Here is a 17,789-nt window from a genome sequence, read left to right on the forward strand (position 1 = left end):
TTAACTGTTACTGCTCCACGCCACAAGGCGCCGCAGTAGCTGCTAAGTCTAAGACAGGACGTGCAGTGCAATGGCATATACGCGTCGATCCATCGAGAGAGCCAGAGTTAGTGCACCGACGGTACACGCAGATGGATCGATCGATTCCGTGGCGGAGAAGTAGCTACGTACGTAACGTACCTCCTCGCTGAACCGCTAAGAACATCTCCAGCGGCTTCCTCCAAAATATTCCTCAAAGGAATTTGAGGCGGGTCGGACAAAAATTTGTTCCCATCCGCGCTTCTAAAGCCTCCTTCTGTCCGACGCGATTCAATATGGTGTTCGGCGTCTCGAGTCCGTCCCCGCTACACAGGAGACGCTCCGGACACGTCGAACAAAGGAAAAGCGTGGCGGGCTCCCACCTGTCAGCGACTATTTTCATAACCATTCGTTCACGCCTTTTATTTCTCATCGCGCCTTCCCTCCCACGCCTCTCATCCCTCCGCCGTCGCTCGATTTGCCGGCCGTTTCGGCGGCTGATCTCTTCTGAGTCGGCACCATCGTTGCAGCTGGCTCTCTCGCCGGCCTTTTCGCCGCCGCTGCTTCGCCAGCGCGTCCCAGAACGCCGCGTCAAATCCATCCCACCTCCACGCATATAAGGTGTTCGACGCCTTGTCAGGTAGGCGCGATAGGCCGATGTTCGTTGCCTCGTCTGCCGCGGCTAAATTTTAACCATTAATTTTGCTTCAGACATGAATAGCAACGACGAGATGCTTGCCCAACTGCTAGAGGACGAGCAAGCCTTTGACGACGACATCCGGGAGCATTTGCTGATCATCGCGTCCCTCCAGGACATGCTTGACGCCTAGGCGAAGAAGCGGAAGAGGCCGCGCCGCGGAGGATCAAGGCCGGGGAGAAAGAAGTCGAAGCCCCGGCAGAGGATGGAGGTGCATACTATGCTACACAACGACTACTTCGTAGATGACGCAACACATGGTGACAATTTTCGGCGCTGGTATAGGATGAGCAAGGGTTTGTTCATTAATATCCTCCATGACGTTCGAGAGTTCGACACCTACTTCAAGCTGAAGCACGACGCTGTAGGCGTTGCCGGGTTCTCGTCGATTCAGAAGTGCACCGTCGCCATGAGGATGCTTGCATACGGAGCACCTGCTGATACACATATGACGACTACCTTCGCATGAGTGAGTCTACTGCCATTAAGTGCATGTACAAATTTTATCGAGTTGTGGTGGGAAATTTTGGCAAATACTACTTGAGAGGGCCAACTGACTGCAAGGATCATGGAAAATGCTGCCAGAGGATTCCTAGAATGCTTGGAACCATCGATTGCATGCACTGGTTATGGAAGAACTGCACGTTTGCCTGACAAGGTATATATAAAGGGCGTGGTGGATATTGCAGTGCGGTGCTTGAAGCTATGGCAGAATATGACCCGTGGATTTGGCATTTTATCTTTGGTATGACGAGATCACACAATAAGATCAACGTGTTGCAGCAGTCTCCGGTGTTCAGCAAACTAGTGGATCATGCTCTACCATGCAACTATGAGACCAATGGACACCAACAGGGCCGTCTCCAGAAATTCGGGGCCCGTGCGAAATGCATGATGGGCCCTATATTTCAAAATAATCATATAACTAATGTGGCTACATTATAGTTTAGTACCGTATTCTCGTTATTGTAAACAAAAAAATTGGAATTGTATCAATGTTACTGCTAAACAAGTAAAGATAGCACTAAAACAATACTTGAAACTTGAAAGTACATCAAATATGATCCTAATCCATTGTGTTATCAAATATGATGGACGATTGATTAAATAGTAGTTAAATAGTCTTCACATGCTAAATAACTTGGGGCGTGGGGAAGATAACACAATGGATTAGGATCATATTTGATGTACTTTCAAGTTTCAAGTATTGTTTTAGTGCTATCTTTACTTGTTTAGCAGTAACATTGATACAATTCCAATTTTTTTGTTTAAAATAACAAGAAATTGGAAGCTTATCAGGCATTGGCTGGGCCATCGGGAGAATTCCTTGAAAGTAACGGGCTAGACGCTGGGATCTGGGGGCTCCAAAATTTTGAGGGCCCTGTTCGGTCGCACTGCCTCGTCGACGGGCCTGGACACCAATATACCAAAGACTATTATCTAGTTGATGGTATATAGCCAAAATAGATCATTTTTGTCAAAACCATCTCGGCTCAATCTGGTTAGAAGAATTGTCACTTTTCTTCGCGACAGGAGGCTTGCAAGAAGGATGTCGAGCGGTATTTGGTGTGCTTCAAGTTCAATTTGCAATTTTCGGTATCCTGCTCTAAGATGGTCTCACGATCAAATGTGGGAGGTGATGCAGGCTTGTGTAATCATGCACAACATGATCATCGAGGATGACCGCAAGAATCTTGTTAGGAGACATGTTGGTCCCTATACGTGTCAGGGTCCTCTTGCGGAGGTTGATCATGAGTTGCCTGCAGATTTTGCTGATTTCCTCGTCATGCACGCAGAGATCCGTGACAACAATGTTCACGAGCAACTTCAAAATGATCTCGTTGAGCATATGTGGAGGATCAAAAGATTATCAGCCGCGACGCTTTGATCTAGCCCCATTTATTACATTTGTTTAGTTGTTTTATTTTTTGTTGTATTTTAATTTGAAAGTAATTTTAGCAAACATATTTATTTGTATGCTATATTTAATAAATGGTTGTGCAGAAAAATATGTATGCATTATTGCCACTTAGTGTAATACATCAATATTAGTTTTTTCGCTCTCACCAAAAGTTAAATAAACAATCCATTGCTTAAATCCAATGATTTTGTTGCAGTGTTTCTTTTATGTCTTCTCTCCCCTAATATAGTCATTTGAGAAAATGTCCCGCCGCAATGCGCGGGGCATCATCTAGTATAAGGCAAGGATTGGCTACTAATAAAAAGCATAAAGTTGACCAACATGTTATATCTGCGAGACCATGGGAATCACCCATTCTCCATCCATCATGCAATCTGCAACGGTCGCTGCAACTCCCGCGATAATCGTACCAACGACCGTCTTCCACTCAGAGGAGGCAAGAGCGTCCAGGAAGTCGGTCCTACTCGCTGCCACCGTTGGTGCACAGTCGCAGCGCCAGTCGGACAGTAATCTGTAACAAGCTAACCAATATGTTAAATCCGCGAGACGATGTTTTTGACTTTTTCATTCTTCGTCGGAGCTTCATATGAGATGGCAACTAGATTGTTAGAATACATGTTTATATGTTTCCACTAAACCGCGAGTGCAGAAAAGATTCAAGTATGGACTCTGAACTAAGGAACCAGGGGCATGAACATAATAACAAAGTAATCAATCATAAGAACAGAGTTACCGATCATGTTTACATATTCAGGTGAGAAAAATCTTACAAGTCAACCAAATGAAACTCCTCATCACAGCATTGGAGTTCGACCCATTCTAGCCTTGTGACTATGCGAGCTACATTCACATCAACCTGAAAAGAGTGGAGAGGGGCACAAGTTTGATTTAAAATGCATACAATTTGATGGATTTGATTTATTTTAAGAAACAAAATATAACTTACTGTGAATGCTTTATGATCCAGTTTTAGTTTTTCGGAAATGTCTACAGTTGGGTGTATCAGAGTTTATAGTTACCAATTAGGTGAGATGGTGACATAAACAGAACGAACAATGGTTAACTATAGATTCCAATTTAGATAACTATTGATTACTGCCATCAAAAGTTAACCAAGCCATATACTATGAATTACCCCTCAAAAGATCAGCAAAGCAGCTGAATTAGGGAGATTTGAGTTTAATTCAGATAACCTCTGGCTACTTGTATCCATTTATAGCTCAAACATGCCTAATCTTTTGACTTTTGACTCTTTAATTACTGCTCGTTGAGAATGTAATATTACCTTTTACATCAGGTTTACATATTCTAAAGTCTAAACAAGTCAAGTACACTCAGAGTAAGTGGTTACCAGAATTGTGCCTTTCACCATGTGGTCATCGGGACAAGGAATAACAACCAGGAGATAGTGACATGGATCTTCTGGAATTCTATCTTCAAACTAGAAGACACAGAATCAGTCAATATATTGTGGTATGTGAGGCCCAGCTAGAAGAAATGCTTATCATGCTCACAGTCAGATCTACTGCACCGTGCAAAAAAATATGAAGATAAACAGCTTCAACTTCACTTTCCTGGTATACATACGAGAAAGCATAAACCGTCTGTGGGTGGAAGCAGAGCAACAACAAGCGGTAAGATAGTCCGTCGTACATGAATCGGACACCAAATTGTCGTATGTGAGGCAGTTCCGTTCTTACAATATCTCAAAGATACAAAGGAGCCTGTCAAAAATTCCTCGAAAAAAAAAGACTGTAAAAAAAGAACCATTATTACTCCTGCCGTTGCCTAAGAGTTCCATTCAGCTCTACATCTTCTAACTAGCCTATACCAACAGATCATCAGGCAACTAGACTAGATCAGAGTCGCTCCAGCTACGATATGTATGTACACATCTACATGTCAACACATCATTTGCTCGAGGCGCTTTCTTTCTGTTCATTACTGCTCTCTTTCTTCTCGCCGGCGATGGAATGCAACGTGGCGCATAACCGCCTCGGGTATCTTGTCCGCCGATCGAATCCTCTTACACATACATGTCCTGTGAAAAACCCACACGAGAAAAGCATCACATATCGTCTCCTGAAATTTCGATAAATATCCTTCTTTTTTTCCTCACAATGGTCCCATGCTAGCATCGGTAACAAATAAACGAAAAAGAGATACGAAAACTGGTAGCGCTTTTTTCTTCTTCTCCAACATGCATAAAAAAAATGCAAAGGTCGAAAAATACTTGATACCTCTCTTGAAGCAGTCTTCAATGTCTTGTCTTGGCTGACCTGTAACAAGTGTATGCCAGTTAGTATCACTCAACAGTAACTAGCTACTATTTCACAGGTTAATATTTCAATGATAAGCTACCTTTTGTGATGGAGTGTATTGATGAACCAAAATATACAATGCGTCTCTCCAGCTCCCAGATACACTCTCTAGGGATGGTAATTGGGAAACGACTAGATGCATGATCTGCAAAGACCTATAAAAGGTTCATTTCACAAGTTAGTCTCTAGCCAATCAAGAATTATCAGAATGTAACAGCGCAAAAACAAGTCGAGGCTGCATACCTCATGTTCCTGAAAGTAGGTACCATTCAATGGAAAGTTCCCTTCGGACGCTGTTCGACAGGGTATCTGCTCGTACATGTATGCACCAAATAAGAATAGGGACAGAACAAATCTACTCATATTGTAATATCTGCATCTCTAAGAAAACTTTTGGCCCATAAAATGGGGCTCAATATGTTATTACAGCCAACACGATTGGCACGATTTCAAAATACATAAATTATAGCCCACTTTTGGTACACCTCTTGCCCGGCTTTTCTCTGCTTAAGAGCTTTTGTATGAGATAGTTGGAGTAGGAAAGGGAAGAAACTCAATAATTTTAACTTGCCAAACCTCCAGGTTTAGTTTTTTTAGAGATGTCTACAGTTGGGTGTATCTGAGTTTATAGTTATCAATTAGGTGAGATGCTGAAATAAACAGAACGAACAATGGTTAACTATAGATTCCAATTTAGATAACTATTGATTACTACCATCAAAAGTTAACCAAGCCATATACTACGAATTACCCCTCAAAAGATCAGCAAAGCAGCTGAGTATAATTCAGATAACCTCTGGCTACTTGTATCCATTTGTGCCATGCACAGAGCACAGTTGCATTGCTCAAACATGCCTAATTTTTCGAATTTTTAATAACTGCTCGTTGAGAATGTACTATTACCTTTTACATCACATTTACATATTCTAAAGTCTAAAAAAGTAAAGTACACTCCGAGTAAGTGGTTACTCACCAGAACTGTGCCTTTCACCATGTGGTCATCGGGACAAGGAATAACAACCAGGAGATAGTGACATGGATCTTCTGGAATTCTATCTTCAAACTAGAAGACACAGAAAATCAGTCAATATATTTATCGATGTCGACAGACTTCATAACTGAAGTACGAAGTTTAAGGCATCATGACATACAACATACCTCTTCCAAGATAGCATGATCATCTGGGAGCACATACCTGCAATAGCAATCATGCAAACTTAGCGGGGCCACTGCTGATTTCTAAGGGGAAAAAATCTCAGTATACCAGAAAGTATGTTATTACGTACGCATGGTGCTCCGTCCTAAGATGTCCTATGTTTTTCAATTTTCTCTGTGTGTAGCGTGAATCGTTCAGTGCCAAGCCTTTTCCACAACTTGGTGTCCAAGAGCCGTTGCTCGCCATAGGCTTGTTTGAACACAAATTGATTTCACCGTCGTACTCTACTCCTGACATAAGATCTTCAATATCAACAAGATCATCTTCACTGGGATATCCCTGTTCATCAAGTGCTTCGTATTCATATTCAGGACTTGGTGGCACCTCAATAATGGGCTCACAGCTACGAGTGGGTTGCCTTCCAGCAGTCCTGCTTTCATTGATTTCAAGTTGGCACACTTGCTGACTTGGCGTGCAGCTACCATTTGACAACAAGAGCCTCTCAGAAGTAATCATACTTGCTTGCCCTTCACTATGTCCATGCACATGCTCCTCTGCAGGAGGAAGCAGTGGCCTGATAATAACCAAATGTCAATGTCCATGTTTTACTTTAAATTAGTCCAAAGCAATACAAAAAAGAATCACAAATGTTACGCAACAGCAAAAATTGCTCATGTTTTTGTACTGCATCTTTTAAAAGGTTTTACATCTCCCAATGCTTCCAGTCCTTTCAAGTTATTGCACTTAACAAAAATAGCATTCTGCTATACAAAACCTATGTCACACAACTGACTAATTCAATGACTGAATTTAAATAGCACATAAGAGTTCACTACAGAGAATAAAAACAATATCTTAGTGTATTGCTAAAATAAGCTGTAAATAACCCTACAGCATCCGAACGTACCTGCTACGTTTACTTCTATACCACCTGCATCCTGAACGGAAAGGGCAAGCATTGCAATTTGGATCTACTTTTGTGCAAATTACCTGCATAATGGAAGCATCCACAATAAAACATTTACAGCTAAACTTTCATGAATCTTGTTGATCAATGTTTGCGTATAGCAAATACCTTTCCGAAAGTTATCATGAGACAGTGTAGTTCATACCTATTATTTGTGAAGATTTGTCAGATAGATCTAGTAAGAGTTACAAAAACAATGCTGATATATTTGAAAGATCAGTACTTACAATTTTTCCTTGTCAATAGTACATAATCTTGGCCATAAGTAACTCTGCACATCTTCCATGAGTGGGTATCTTCAACAGAGGAAAGAAGACATAAGAACAAAGTAATCAATCATAAGAACAGAGTTACCAATCATGTTTACATATTCAGGTGAGAAAAATCTTACAAGTCAACCAAATGAAACTCCTCATCACAGCATTGGAGTTCGACCCATTCTAGCCTTGTGACTATGCGAGCTACATTCACATCAACCTGAAAAGAGTGGAGAGGGGCACAAGTTTGATTTAAAATGCATACAATTTGATGGATTTGATTTATTTTAAGAAACAAAATATAACTTACTGGGAATGCTTTATGATTCAGTGACAAAAGACGTATGCAGTCAACACTTTTAGCTCCAAGTCCATTTACACTGAGTAGATATTTTCTAATGCCAGCAAAAGGAACAATCAAAATATGAGTGATATGATTCAACTGAACATGCATATTTTACATTGCTCTGAACAAATTAGATTTGCCTATTCTATCTAGAGAAATATCCCTTCCACAAGTGCTATGATATACCTATAATATATATAACAACAAGAAAACTGAACATCTACAATTAGGGAAATATCTGTATCTAGCTATTTCCTGACAGTTCAGCACCAATAAAACAGAAACCAAAATCGTTATTCAATTGACTGCGGCATGTTTTAAAAAATAGAGCCATACTTTGCGCTTTCCCGCGGTACACATCTAAGCCAATCCAGGTCAAAACTTCCATGGTCTTTCTTTATCCGCGTGAGAAATGCCTATAAAAGGAAGAATGGCACTATTAGCTCTTGCGCCGAATGCAGAAACGAACAATGGACAAAACATAATGCTAGTGGTAAGAATAAGTAGTTTAACTAACAAAATGACATTTCACTTAACAGTTGTTAAAAGAAAAAATATACAAATTAGTACTTGCAAGCAAGGAGACTACTTTAATTGCATTGAGAAAATTCCAACGTAGATTACAATGGACAGATAAAACTAACTCCATCATATTTTTGTTTCCGACACCAGCATTATCTCCAAAGCATACTTGTGTCCGTTACTTCTCTAACTGCATGCCAATTTCAATTAAAGTTGCAACAGTAAAAAAACATAATGCCACAGAAATACTTTTGGTGGTCGCTGAACAGGGAGGAGAGGTAGGAGGCCGGGTGATGGATGCATGGTCCTTGTCATCCACAAGCATGCTAGCGTTGGCTCTCTTGTTAGGAGAGGGGAGGGCGCTGAGGAAGAGAGGGTAGCAAAGACGGGTGAGTGTAGCTCGGAACCGATGGTTCGGGGCTTTTGTCTAGTGGAAGACTGCAGGTAATTTCCCCCTCCAGGAGCTGATACATAACCCGCAGATGGAAGGGAGGTGGAGTGGACGAGGCTACTTTCTCCAACTCCGCCAAAATGAAGAGGCCACCTAAGCTCAAATCTATGAAAAATGAGGAGCTGGATGTTTCGGTAAGGTCTACCTGATTCGGTCACTAGTGGATCTGTGGACTGGAGCTGCCCAAAAAACACCCCCATAATCTCCCTGTAGTACATGGTTGCTTGATTGATTTAAAAATGTAGCCTCTCATTATATAAACATCTCAGAGATAAGGAAAGTTTGAACAAGGACAAGGCAAGAAACTAACAAGTTCAAACCAAACTCGATCTAATCTAACTAATTTCTAGAAGATATACTAACTTCCTTGGAGATCAAGTAGCTGCCCTAGGAGGCACTTGCAGCAGCACGCATTGGAGCAATCTCACATAACATAAAGAAATGTATGCGTAGCTTCGGAAACAAACCTAGTCTAATATTTCTTCTGCGACATAGTAAAAATACATATATATATTAAACTAAACTAAAGTGAAATATATCAATAGTGGTTTCCCTAGGAACAGAAAACAGAACAAATAGGTTATTTCTTCCAGTTTGAACTGTAAACAGCCCTGTCTAGTAACGCACTACACATGATCAAGGAATTCTAACTTTGTAAATTAGTACTTTAAAGTTTTTAGGAATTCTACACATGATGACTTTGGTGTTAAAAATACAACTAACTTTGTAAATTAGTACTTTAAAGTTTTTAGGAATCCTAAAAACTATATGAAAGCCTGGTTCCACAGATTTTGTTACAAACAATGAGCGCCTTCATCTTTTCAGGAGCAAGGTATTTGGAAACACGTTCTTGCTACAAAAATGTTTGGACAGACTTATAGAAATGAGTGACAAACTGAATGTGTATTCTCACAATTAGATACCTGTATCCGCAATGCCAGCAGGTAATGTTGTCCCCTGCCTGCGATGCACTTTGCAATGTCGACAAGTGATGCCTTCTGTACAGCTTCCCAATCTACTTTGTCAGGTACTCTAGTTTTACTTTTGCTATCGTATCCTTCAATACATGCTTCGACACGTAACTTGTCCCAGTGAGCAGTATCTTCCAGGCGCAACGAAGCTATGAACTTTCTCAAGGTTCTTTCTGTGCATATTTCTTTTCCAGACTTACTCTTGACTAAGTTCAAAAGATCATCCTTCTCCCAAGTAGAGACATCTTTCTCTTGTATAATAGTAAGGAAATTCTCCATAATAGTTTTGTAGTCTTCACCATATTGTCCTTTTACCTCGTCAGTGCAGCCTACTTTCTCATAATCAGCCGGTTTGGAAAACAACGAATTAACATTCGCAGCAGATGATGCTTCATTACAATTCAAGACATCATCTGTTAACGGAGGCTCATATGAACATTCTTCAGCATTATCTTTCCTCTTATCCATAGGAAATTTTGCTGCCAGTGTCATAAAAGCATTGCTGTAACAAAAACATTTAGTTATGAACGGTGCATAGTGCCAAGAAAAAAAATAGCGCCAGCACAAGCATGGAAGCTAAGACTCTATTATTGTATTGTCTACTATTTTACCTTGATAAATTGTCAGCAACGTTTTGTGTAAGGAAAGTACCGACCACGGAATCAAGTACAGATCCTCCCCATTGCGAAAATTTTCTGGAACCTGACACAAAAGAAGTTCAAAAATTATAATCCAATTTAAACCTGCATCTTACATAGAAGCAGAGGGTTCTAAAACTTATTTGATCCATTATCCATATGTTAAATGTGGATATAAAATATATGGCTCTATCGCTCATTATGTATCAGGAACTATTCATTTTTCAGCTGTTTAACTTTTTTTTTGGAATTAAGCACTCATACCAACAGGTATTACTTTGTCCAACTGTTCACTGATTTATTGATTAAAGTTTTCACCTGTACGAAAAAAAGGAACCGGATGGGACAATCAAACCATATGCTTAATGCCAGACTATTTTGTTTCTCCGCTGAACTAGCCAATATGCATGCTCACACATGTGCTAGCAAGCATGGTCAGAAGGAATTCACCTGCACTCGCTTGAGCTTATTTTACAAGGAGGGACGAGGAAACATAACAGTGGTGCCTCAGTAAAGCATATTAACATATGGAATAAAAAACTTGGTGAAACAATTTATTCCTGTTTGAACTACTAGTAAATCATGAATAAGGTTGTTTCTCCACATAAAGAAATTGAGTGAATACTGAATAGTAGACTGACTTAACTCACCTGATATTTATTTCAGTAAGAGTTTGCAAAACTTTAGGTTCTTTTTCTATTAGGGGAGAAAAGTTTCAATTTTATCAAAGGCAATGATACATCACATACTTCACATATTGTATTGGTCAACTTTGGACTCCAAGAGGAGAGAATGTGAAAAGTGAAATAGTGAGATGTTAGTGCAGCTTTTACAACAGAAAGGCTAAGTGCATAGAAGTACAGTTCGCTTCTTATTAATGTCATCTTTTCTTAATTGCAAGCTGTAGACATGAAGACATGCAAGAGAAGGAGAAGTTCCATGAACCAGGATCATACCGAATAAATCCTTCACGACAGAAATAAACCAATCCACAAGTTGTTTATACTTCCGCCGTACTTCATTCCATTCAGGCCCGCTGCCGATATCCAGCCCTTCAAAACTTTCGCTGGCAGCCTCGTCCCACTTCGCCAGAACACCGTGCACTCGCAACGTCTCGGCATCGAGGCCTACCACCTTGGCCCGCACCTTCTTCCCGTGATTAGCATGGCGGACCATAGCAAGCTGCCCGGGAGTACCAACCGGAACCAATGCGGAGCACGACATATCAGCTGCTGCATCATAAGGAACTATAGCCTGTTCACCAGCACTTGTTTTCTTCTTCTTCTTCGTCTTCTTCATCACCCCATCTGGCATATTGGCAAGGCGCATCAGATTTTCCACCAGCCTGGCTCTGTTGAAACTCCCTGTGATGACTTCTATTGCATCGACGTCCAACTTGCGCTTTGTCGACTTCTGATCGGTGGCACCTCGAACAGATGATTCACCAGGGTCCTTTGTTACGGGCGTCTTCCCAACTTTAGCCGGCGTGGGGCGTTTATCCTTGACCAGCTTGAAGCGGGCGACCCCCTTGGTGGACTTCTTCCTTGGCCTCCAGTGGGCATCCTCCTCCTTGTACGGGGAAGGGATAGGAGTGGCAGCAGCTTTAGTGGCAGCAGCGCTAGTAGCATTGTCAGCTTCTTCTGGTGGCGCAATCTTGTCAGAGGAGTCGCTCTCTTGCGGCGAGGAGAGCGCCTCCCCAGTGCCAGGTGCAGATTCCCCAATGGAGGAGGGAATATAGATGAAACCGTGCTTATCAAACATCCCAAAGTCCTTATCCGGGGTAGGGACAGGAGTGGCACCATGGCTAGTAGCATTGGCGGCGGCAGTACCTTCTCCTGGCGGCCCAATCTTGTGAGAGGAGCCGCTGTCTTGCGGCGAGGAGGAGGACGCTTCCCCGGTGCCAGGTGCAGATTCCCCAATGGAGGTTGGGACATAGATGAAACCGTGCTTATCAAACATCCCAAAGTCCTTGTACAAGGTAGGAATACGAGTGGCGCCAGGGCTAGTAGCATTGGCAGCAGCGGCACCTTCTCCCGGCGGCGCAATCTTGCCGAAGGAGTCGCCGGACGGTTCCCCAGTGCCAGCAGGCGCAGATTCCCCAATGGGGGAGATGAAGCCGTGCTTATCAAACATCCCGAAGTCAATCGACGCGGAGGCGGGGACGGCGGAGCAAGAGAAGCGGCCGTCCGTGGAGGATTGGGAGCGGCCGACGTCGGCGGTCACCGGCGGTGGCATGAGCAATCCAGACCTTGGTCCAGCGACGAACAGATCAGAAATCCGCAGCAGAGATAGCTTGAATTCGATCGAGCAAGAAGAGATGGATAGTAGGCAGCGTGCACTCACCAAGATCTGATTTTTTGGCTCCGCCGTGAACTTCGGACGGGCGGGCGGCGGCTGCTGTGCTCTTGGGCAGCCGTGCAGGTAACGGTGACACGAGACAATGGGGCAGACGCTCCTCGAGTCCTCGTAAAGAGTTGTTCGACGGGGGAGGAGTTTAATCGGAGTGCTCTTCTTACGCCCGATTCCCATTGAACACGAGCAGGGCCCTATGGGCTATGGCCTATGCTAGGGCGATAGATCCGACAGCCCAGGGCCCAACCAATCCATGGCCCATAAATGTGGATCACATGTTGTATTTGCTCCTGATAAAAAAGAAGGTACTCCTTAGTATTTGCTGTAGACTATGTTTAAAAAAAGGTGCATAATAAAGGGAAGTAAAATGATAAATGGTGTCTCCAAAAATACCAGTAATTTATCCCTGCATTTGTGTTTTCTTGTGTGGATCATGGATGATATACATAGTGTGGTTTTGAATTTTAGAAAAAGGGGCTCCATGAACTTGTGAAGCTTTCCTCTCCTTGTTCCTAAAGTTTCGTTTTGCTTTCATTTACTGCCATTGGAGTTTCCGGCCGGGAGGCTCAGTCTTGTACATGCAACTTCTCTTCCTCTTTCAAAAAGTAGCAAAACGGTGTCAGGTTGGAAGATTGTGGGCGTGCATGTTCTAGCGCCTCATTCTTTACATCCATGCATTACTCTCTTCCTTTTCCTCCATGCCCTAACTTGAACTTCACAACTCAAAATGGAAGCATGAAGCGTGTTGTCAAAATGTCAGAGGCTATTAGATCTCTAAGACAACCATCGATCAGACAGAGCGGAACAACCAGAAAAAAAAAAGTGAATTAGAAAACTGTATGGTAGTTCCTAACTATCTTGTACGGTTTAGGAGTTAAGCAGCGTACTCTCAGGGAATATTAGGCTCTATCGGAAGGATTGTTATCCTACATACAAAGAAAAGAATCTCGCTAAACTAAGATAAAGTATTGTCTTCCTCACTAGTTGATAAATTTAGTTGCTATTGCCCTAGCCCGAAGCAGCTTCAAAGTTTGCCCCGAGATCTTCCTAACACTTTGTTCATGAGTTGTTGATATCATGTTTTAGTTGTTCAGACGTTGTTTACAAAACTAGAGTAGGTAAGCATCAAGATATTGTTACTCCAGGCCTTATACTCTACTCATTCCGTGATTAAACGGGTGGCGTGTAGCCTTAGATGAAATTCAATATTTAAAGTTTGACCAAAAATATATATCAAAATACCCGGCTTTGTATCAACATAAAAAACTATTGTTCGGTTCTGGGAGGATGTCTGGATGGGGAATGCACCTTTGTGTCAACAATACCCGGCTTTGTATAATATTGTTCAACATAAAAAACGTTCTAATATCAACGGTATTGGCGACTACGCATTCGAATATCTCATTTAGAAGAGGTTTGAATGACAACAAATGGTTACAATGGTTAAACTTATGTCAGCAGCTAATGACAATTACTTTGAATACTCAACATGATGTGTTTGTTTGAAAACTCACAGATTCCGGTCTATTTTCAGTTAAGTCTATGTATCTTGATTTGATGAATGGACATACTATTTTTCTTCGCAAATATTTATGAAAATTAAAGATTCCCTTGAAAATTAAGATATTTATGTGGTTCCTTAGTAATAAAGTGCTTCTTACTAAGGATAATTTTGCTAAACGGAAGTGGAATGGGTGTCAAAAATGTTGTTTTTGTGATTCCACTAAAGTCGTTAATCATTTGTTCATTGGCTGCCCCTTTGCAAAAATTATTTGGCGTATGGTTTATCTTTCTTATAATACCCCCCACTAGCGAATATTACTAATATGTTTGGTAAATGGATGAATGGTGTACACAAGAATGATAAACAGAAGATTCGTATTGGAGTTTCTGCTCTATGTTGGTCCATTTGAAGGACTAGGAATGATATCATCTTTAACAAACATAGTGTAATTAATTTTTTACAGGTTATCTGACGCGCTGCTCATTGGATTCAACAATGGGTTTTCCTTCTCCCGCCGAACCAGCGACATGATATGGTTGTTAGATGTATATATCTGTATATTGTAGTTTCCCCATATGTTAGGAGGCTTTCTGCATATGCGCACTGCATACGTATCTTATATATCGTGCGCTTCTGGCTACCGCTAATACAACAAGCATATTGCCCAACATGGTATCAAAGCCAAAAAGAAATTGATCCTCTAAATTTCCGTGCTGACGTTGCTTGTTCCGTCGGCCCGCCCGTCCCTCGTCCTCGATCTCTGTTGCTTCGATCTCCCTGGCTGCTCTTCGTCCCGCGCGCCCTGGCTGCTCTTCGTCCCGCGCCGCCTGCTCTCCGTCGCCAGTCGCCCGTCCCGCGCGTGGCCTGGCCCGATCGATCCTGCTGCGCGTCGCCTGTCGCCCGTCCCTGCTCTCCGGCCGCACGTCCCGATCTGCTCTCTGGCCGCACGTCCCGATCGATCTCCTTGGTGGCTCCCGATCAATCTCCCTGCGTGGCCAATCTTCCTGCTGGCTCAATTTCCCTGCTCCCTGCATGTCCGTGCGTGGCTCGATCTCCCTCGCTCTGCTCTCTGATCGGCCCGATTTCTTCTGCGTGGCCGTGTTGACTTCCAGCTGAGGTAAAAAAAAATCAAAAAAATCAAAAAAAAAAAAAATTAAAAAAAAAATCTGTCGATTGTTACCTGATGTCTTCTTCCGCTGATCCCGCCCCTTGTTTGGGCCCACCTTCGGTACTTGGTATTTGTCCGCTGTCTCCATGTATGAAGGCTAGCCATTCTTCGTCGCCGTTTGCGGCCTCTTCACGCGGCTCTGCCCGCGCTTCACCGACTCCGTCTACGTCGGCTCACCGCTCTACATCGACTTTTGCGGCCTCTTCACGCGGCTCTACCCGCGCTTCGCCGACTTCGTCTACGTCGGCCCGCCGCTCTACATCGACTTTTGCAGCCTCTTCCCGCGGTTATGGCCGCGCTTCGTCGACTCCGTCTACGTCGGCCTGCCGCTCTACATCAACTTTCACGGCCTCTTCACGTGGTTATGACCGTGTTTTGCCAACTCTGTCTTCATCGGCGTGTTGCTCTCCGTCGCCCCTTTTGGTGGCCTCTGTGCGTGTGGGTGATAGCTCTTCGTCGGCACCTGATTGTGCGTCGACCTCTCCAGTCGCGCCCCTCTTTGCGCATGAGATAGCGCAACTTCACTGTCTGCTTGATGCTTGGGATTCTAGTTTACGTCAGCAGCCTCGCGGTCCGAGTCTCCGCCCTCGTCCTCATTGCACCTACTGTGGCAAGGTTGGCCACACTTCCTCCACTCGCCGGACACGGGATCCCGGCTTACGTCGGCAGTTCCAGGATCGTCGCCAGGGCGGCTCTTCGGGATCTTCTCGCGGTTGCACTCTCCGATCGGGACATTCTCGGGGTCTTCGTGGTCCGCTCGCTACTCCGGACTCTTCCTCGCCGGGCGGCTCGGTTCTCTCGACCGCCTCTTCTGGCACTGCGCGACCACCACTTTCTACACAGTCAGGTACGTCCCCGTGGTATCTGGATTCTGGAGCTTCCTTTCATATGACCTCTGAGTCTTTTATTCTGTCTGCTCTTCGGTCTCTTATTTCTCATGTCCGTGTTGTCATAGCTGATGGTACCTCTATTCCCGTTTCTAGTACAGGCACCCTTTCTACTCCCTCTTTCTCTGTCCCTGATGTTTCTCATGTTCCTCGCCTTCAGATGAACCTTTTCTCTGCTAGCCGACTCACCGATTCCGGTTGTCGCGTCATTCTTGACGCCGAGTCTTGTGCGGTTCGGGATCGTCGCACACAGAGCCCTGGTTGGAGCCGGCCCTCGTAGCCGTCGGTCTCCGGGGCTTTGGGAGTTAGACTGGCTTCATGTTCCTTCCGCTGCCACTTCATCCGCCGGTTCTCATCCGGTTGTTGCCTCTGCCACCGGCTCTTTTCAGCAGTGGCATCATCGTCTTGGTCACCTTTGTGACTCTCGCTCTGTCGTCTTTGGTTCATCGTGGCCTTTTGGGGTCTCGCTCTCGGAGATGGGTCGTTACACTCTGTCGGGGTTGTAGGTTAGGCAAACAGATTCGGCTTCCCTATCCTACTAGTGTGTCCGTCTCTCGGCGACCGTTCGATTTAGTCCATTCAGATGTTTGGGGTCCGCCTCCCTTCGATTCGAAAGGGGGCCATCGATACTATATCTTATTCATTGATGATTTTTCACGGTACACCTGGGTGTTTTTCATGCGCTCTCGCAGTGAGGTGCTCTCTATTTATCAGCGGTTTGCGGCCATGGACCGCACTCAGTATTCCTCACCCATTCGTGTGTTCCGTGCTGATTCTGCTGGTGAGTATATCTCTCAGCACCTTCGTGGTGTCCTTGCTGAGGAGGGCACCCTCGCTCAGTTTTCTTGTCCCGGCGCGCATGCTCAAAATGGCGTCGCCGAGCGTAAGCATCGTCATCTTCTTGAGACCACCCGTGCTATGATGATTGCCTCTTCTCTTCCGCCACATTTCGGGCCGAGGCCGTCGCTACGTCGGCCCACCTCATTAACATTCAGCCTTCCGCTGCTCTACGGGGTGGCATTCCTCTCGAGCGTCTCTCCGGTGTTTCTCCGGACTACTCGACTCTCCGTTCTTTTGGTTGAGTCTCGCTATGTCCTTCTCGCCTCCTCGCGAACGCACCAAACCGACCGCTCGGTCCGTTGAGTGTGTTTTTCTCGGATACGATGATGAGCATAAGGGCTATCGCTGTTGGGACCCCGTTGGTCGTCGGATGCGCATCTCTCGTGACGTCACATTTGATGAGACACGTCCCTTCTATCCTCGCCCCACCTCGGGTACTTACCCGGTGGATGATATCTCTTTTCTTCTTTTCCCGGATGCACCCCCTGCTGTCCCTCCTCCCTCCTTCCTACTTCCGATGCCCCCCTTCGGCGCCATCCTCTCGTTCCTCTAGTCCACCTAGTACTCCTCGTTCTCCGGCTTCGGCTCCTTCCGATGCTGTCCCTTCTTCCTCTTCTTCTGATGACTTGTCTTCTGCAGATGAGCTTCCCCCTTCCCGGCCTGTTCGTCAGCGTCGTGCTCCAGTTCGTTACTCTCCTAGTCAGTATGTGACATAGGCATCCCAAATGGGCCTGCCAAAGATAGTACCCGGGGTTTGACGAAGGCCCACTACT

At 44.2% G+C, this 17,789-nt stretch overlaps 1 protein-coding gene across 2 annotated transcripts; it reads right to left on the minus strand.

The window, feature by feature from the left end:
• Positions 1–4,247: 4,247 nt before the first annotated feature.
• Positions 4,248–12,324, minus strand: LOC124693376 (DNA glycosylase/AP lyase ROS1-like). 2 transcript variants are annotated; one of them, XM_047226857.1, is made up of 16 exons: positions 11,222–12,324; positions 10,239–10,329; positions 9,580–10,129; positions 8,020–8,099; positions 7,648–7,732; positions 7,472–7,557; positions 7,308–7,376; positions 7,189–7,225; positions 7,021–7,103; positions 6,244–6,687; positions 6,116–6,152; positions 5,931–6,020; positions 5,201–5,266; positions 4,998–5,112; positions 4,877–4,915; positions 4,248–4,677 (listed from the first exon to the last, which is right to left on the minus strand). In XM_047226857.1, the coding sequence occupies exons 1-16, from the start codon at positions 12,222–12,224 to the stop codon at positions 4,547–4,549; spliced, it is 3,006 nt and encodes a 1,001-aa protein (XP_047082813.1). In that variant the 5' UTR covers positions 12,225–12,324; the 3' UTR covers positions 4,248–4,546. The 2 variants fall into 2 exon arrangements, with proteins under 2 accessions (XP_047082813.1, XP_047082814.1); XM_047226858.1 differs by lacking the exon at positions 5,931–6,020.
• Positions 12,325–17,789: the final 5,465 nt, after the last annotated feature.

Source organism: Lolium rigidum, chromosome 2 (genome assembly GCF_022539505.1).
Source record: "Lolium rigidum isolate FL_2022 chromosome 2, APGP_CSIRO_Lrig_0.1, whole genome shotgun sequence".
NCBI lineage: Eukaryota > Viridiplantae > Streptophyta > Magnoliopsida > Poales > Poaceae > Lolium > Lolium rigidum.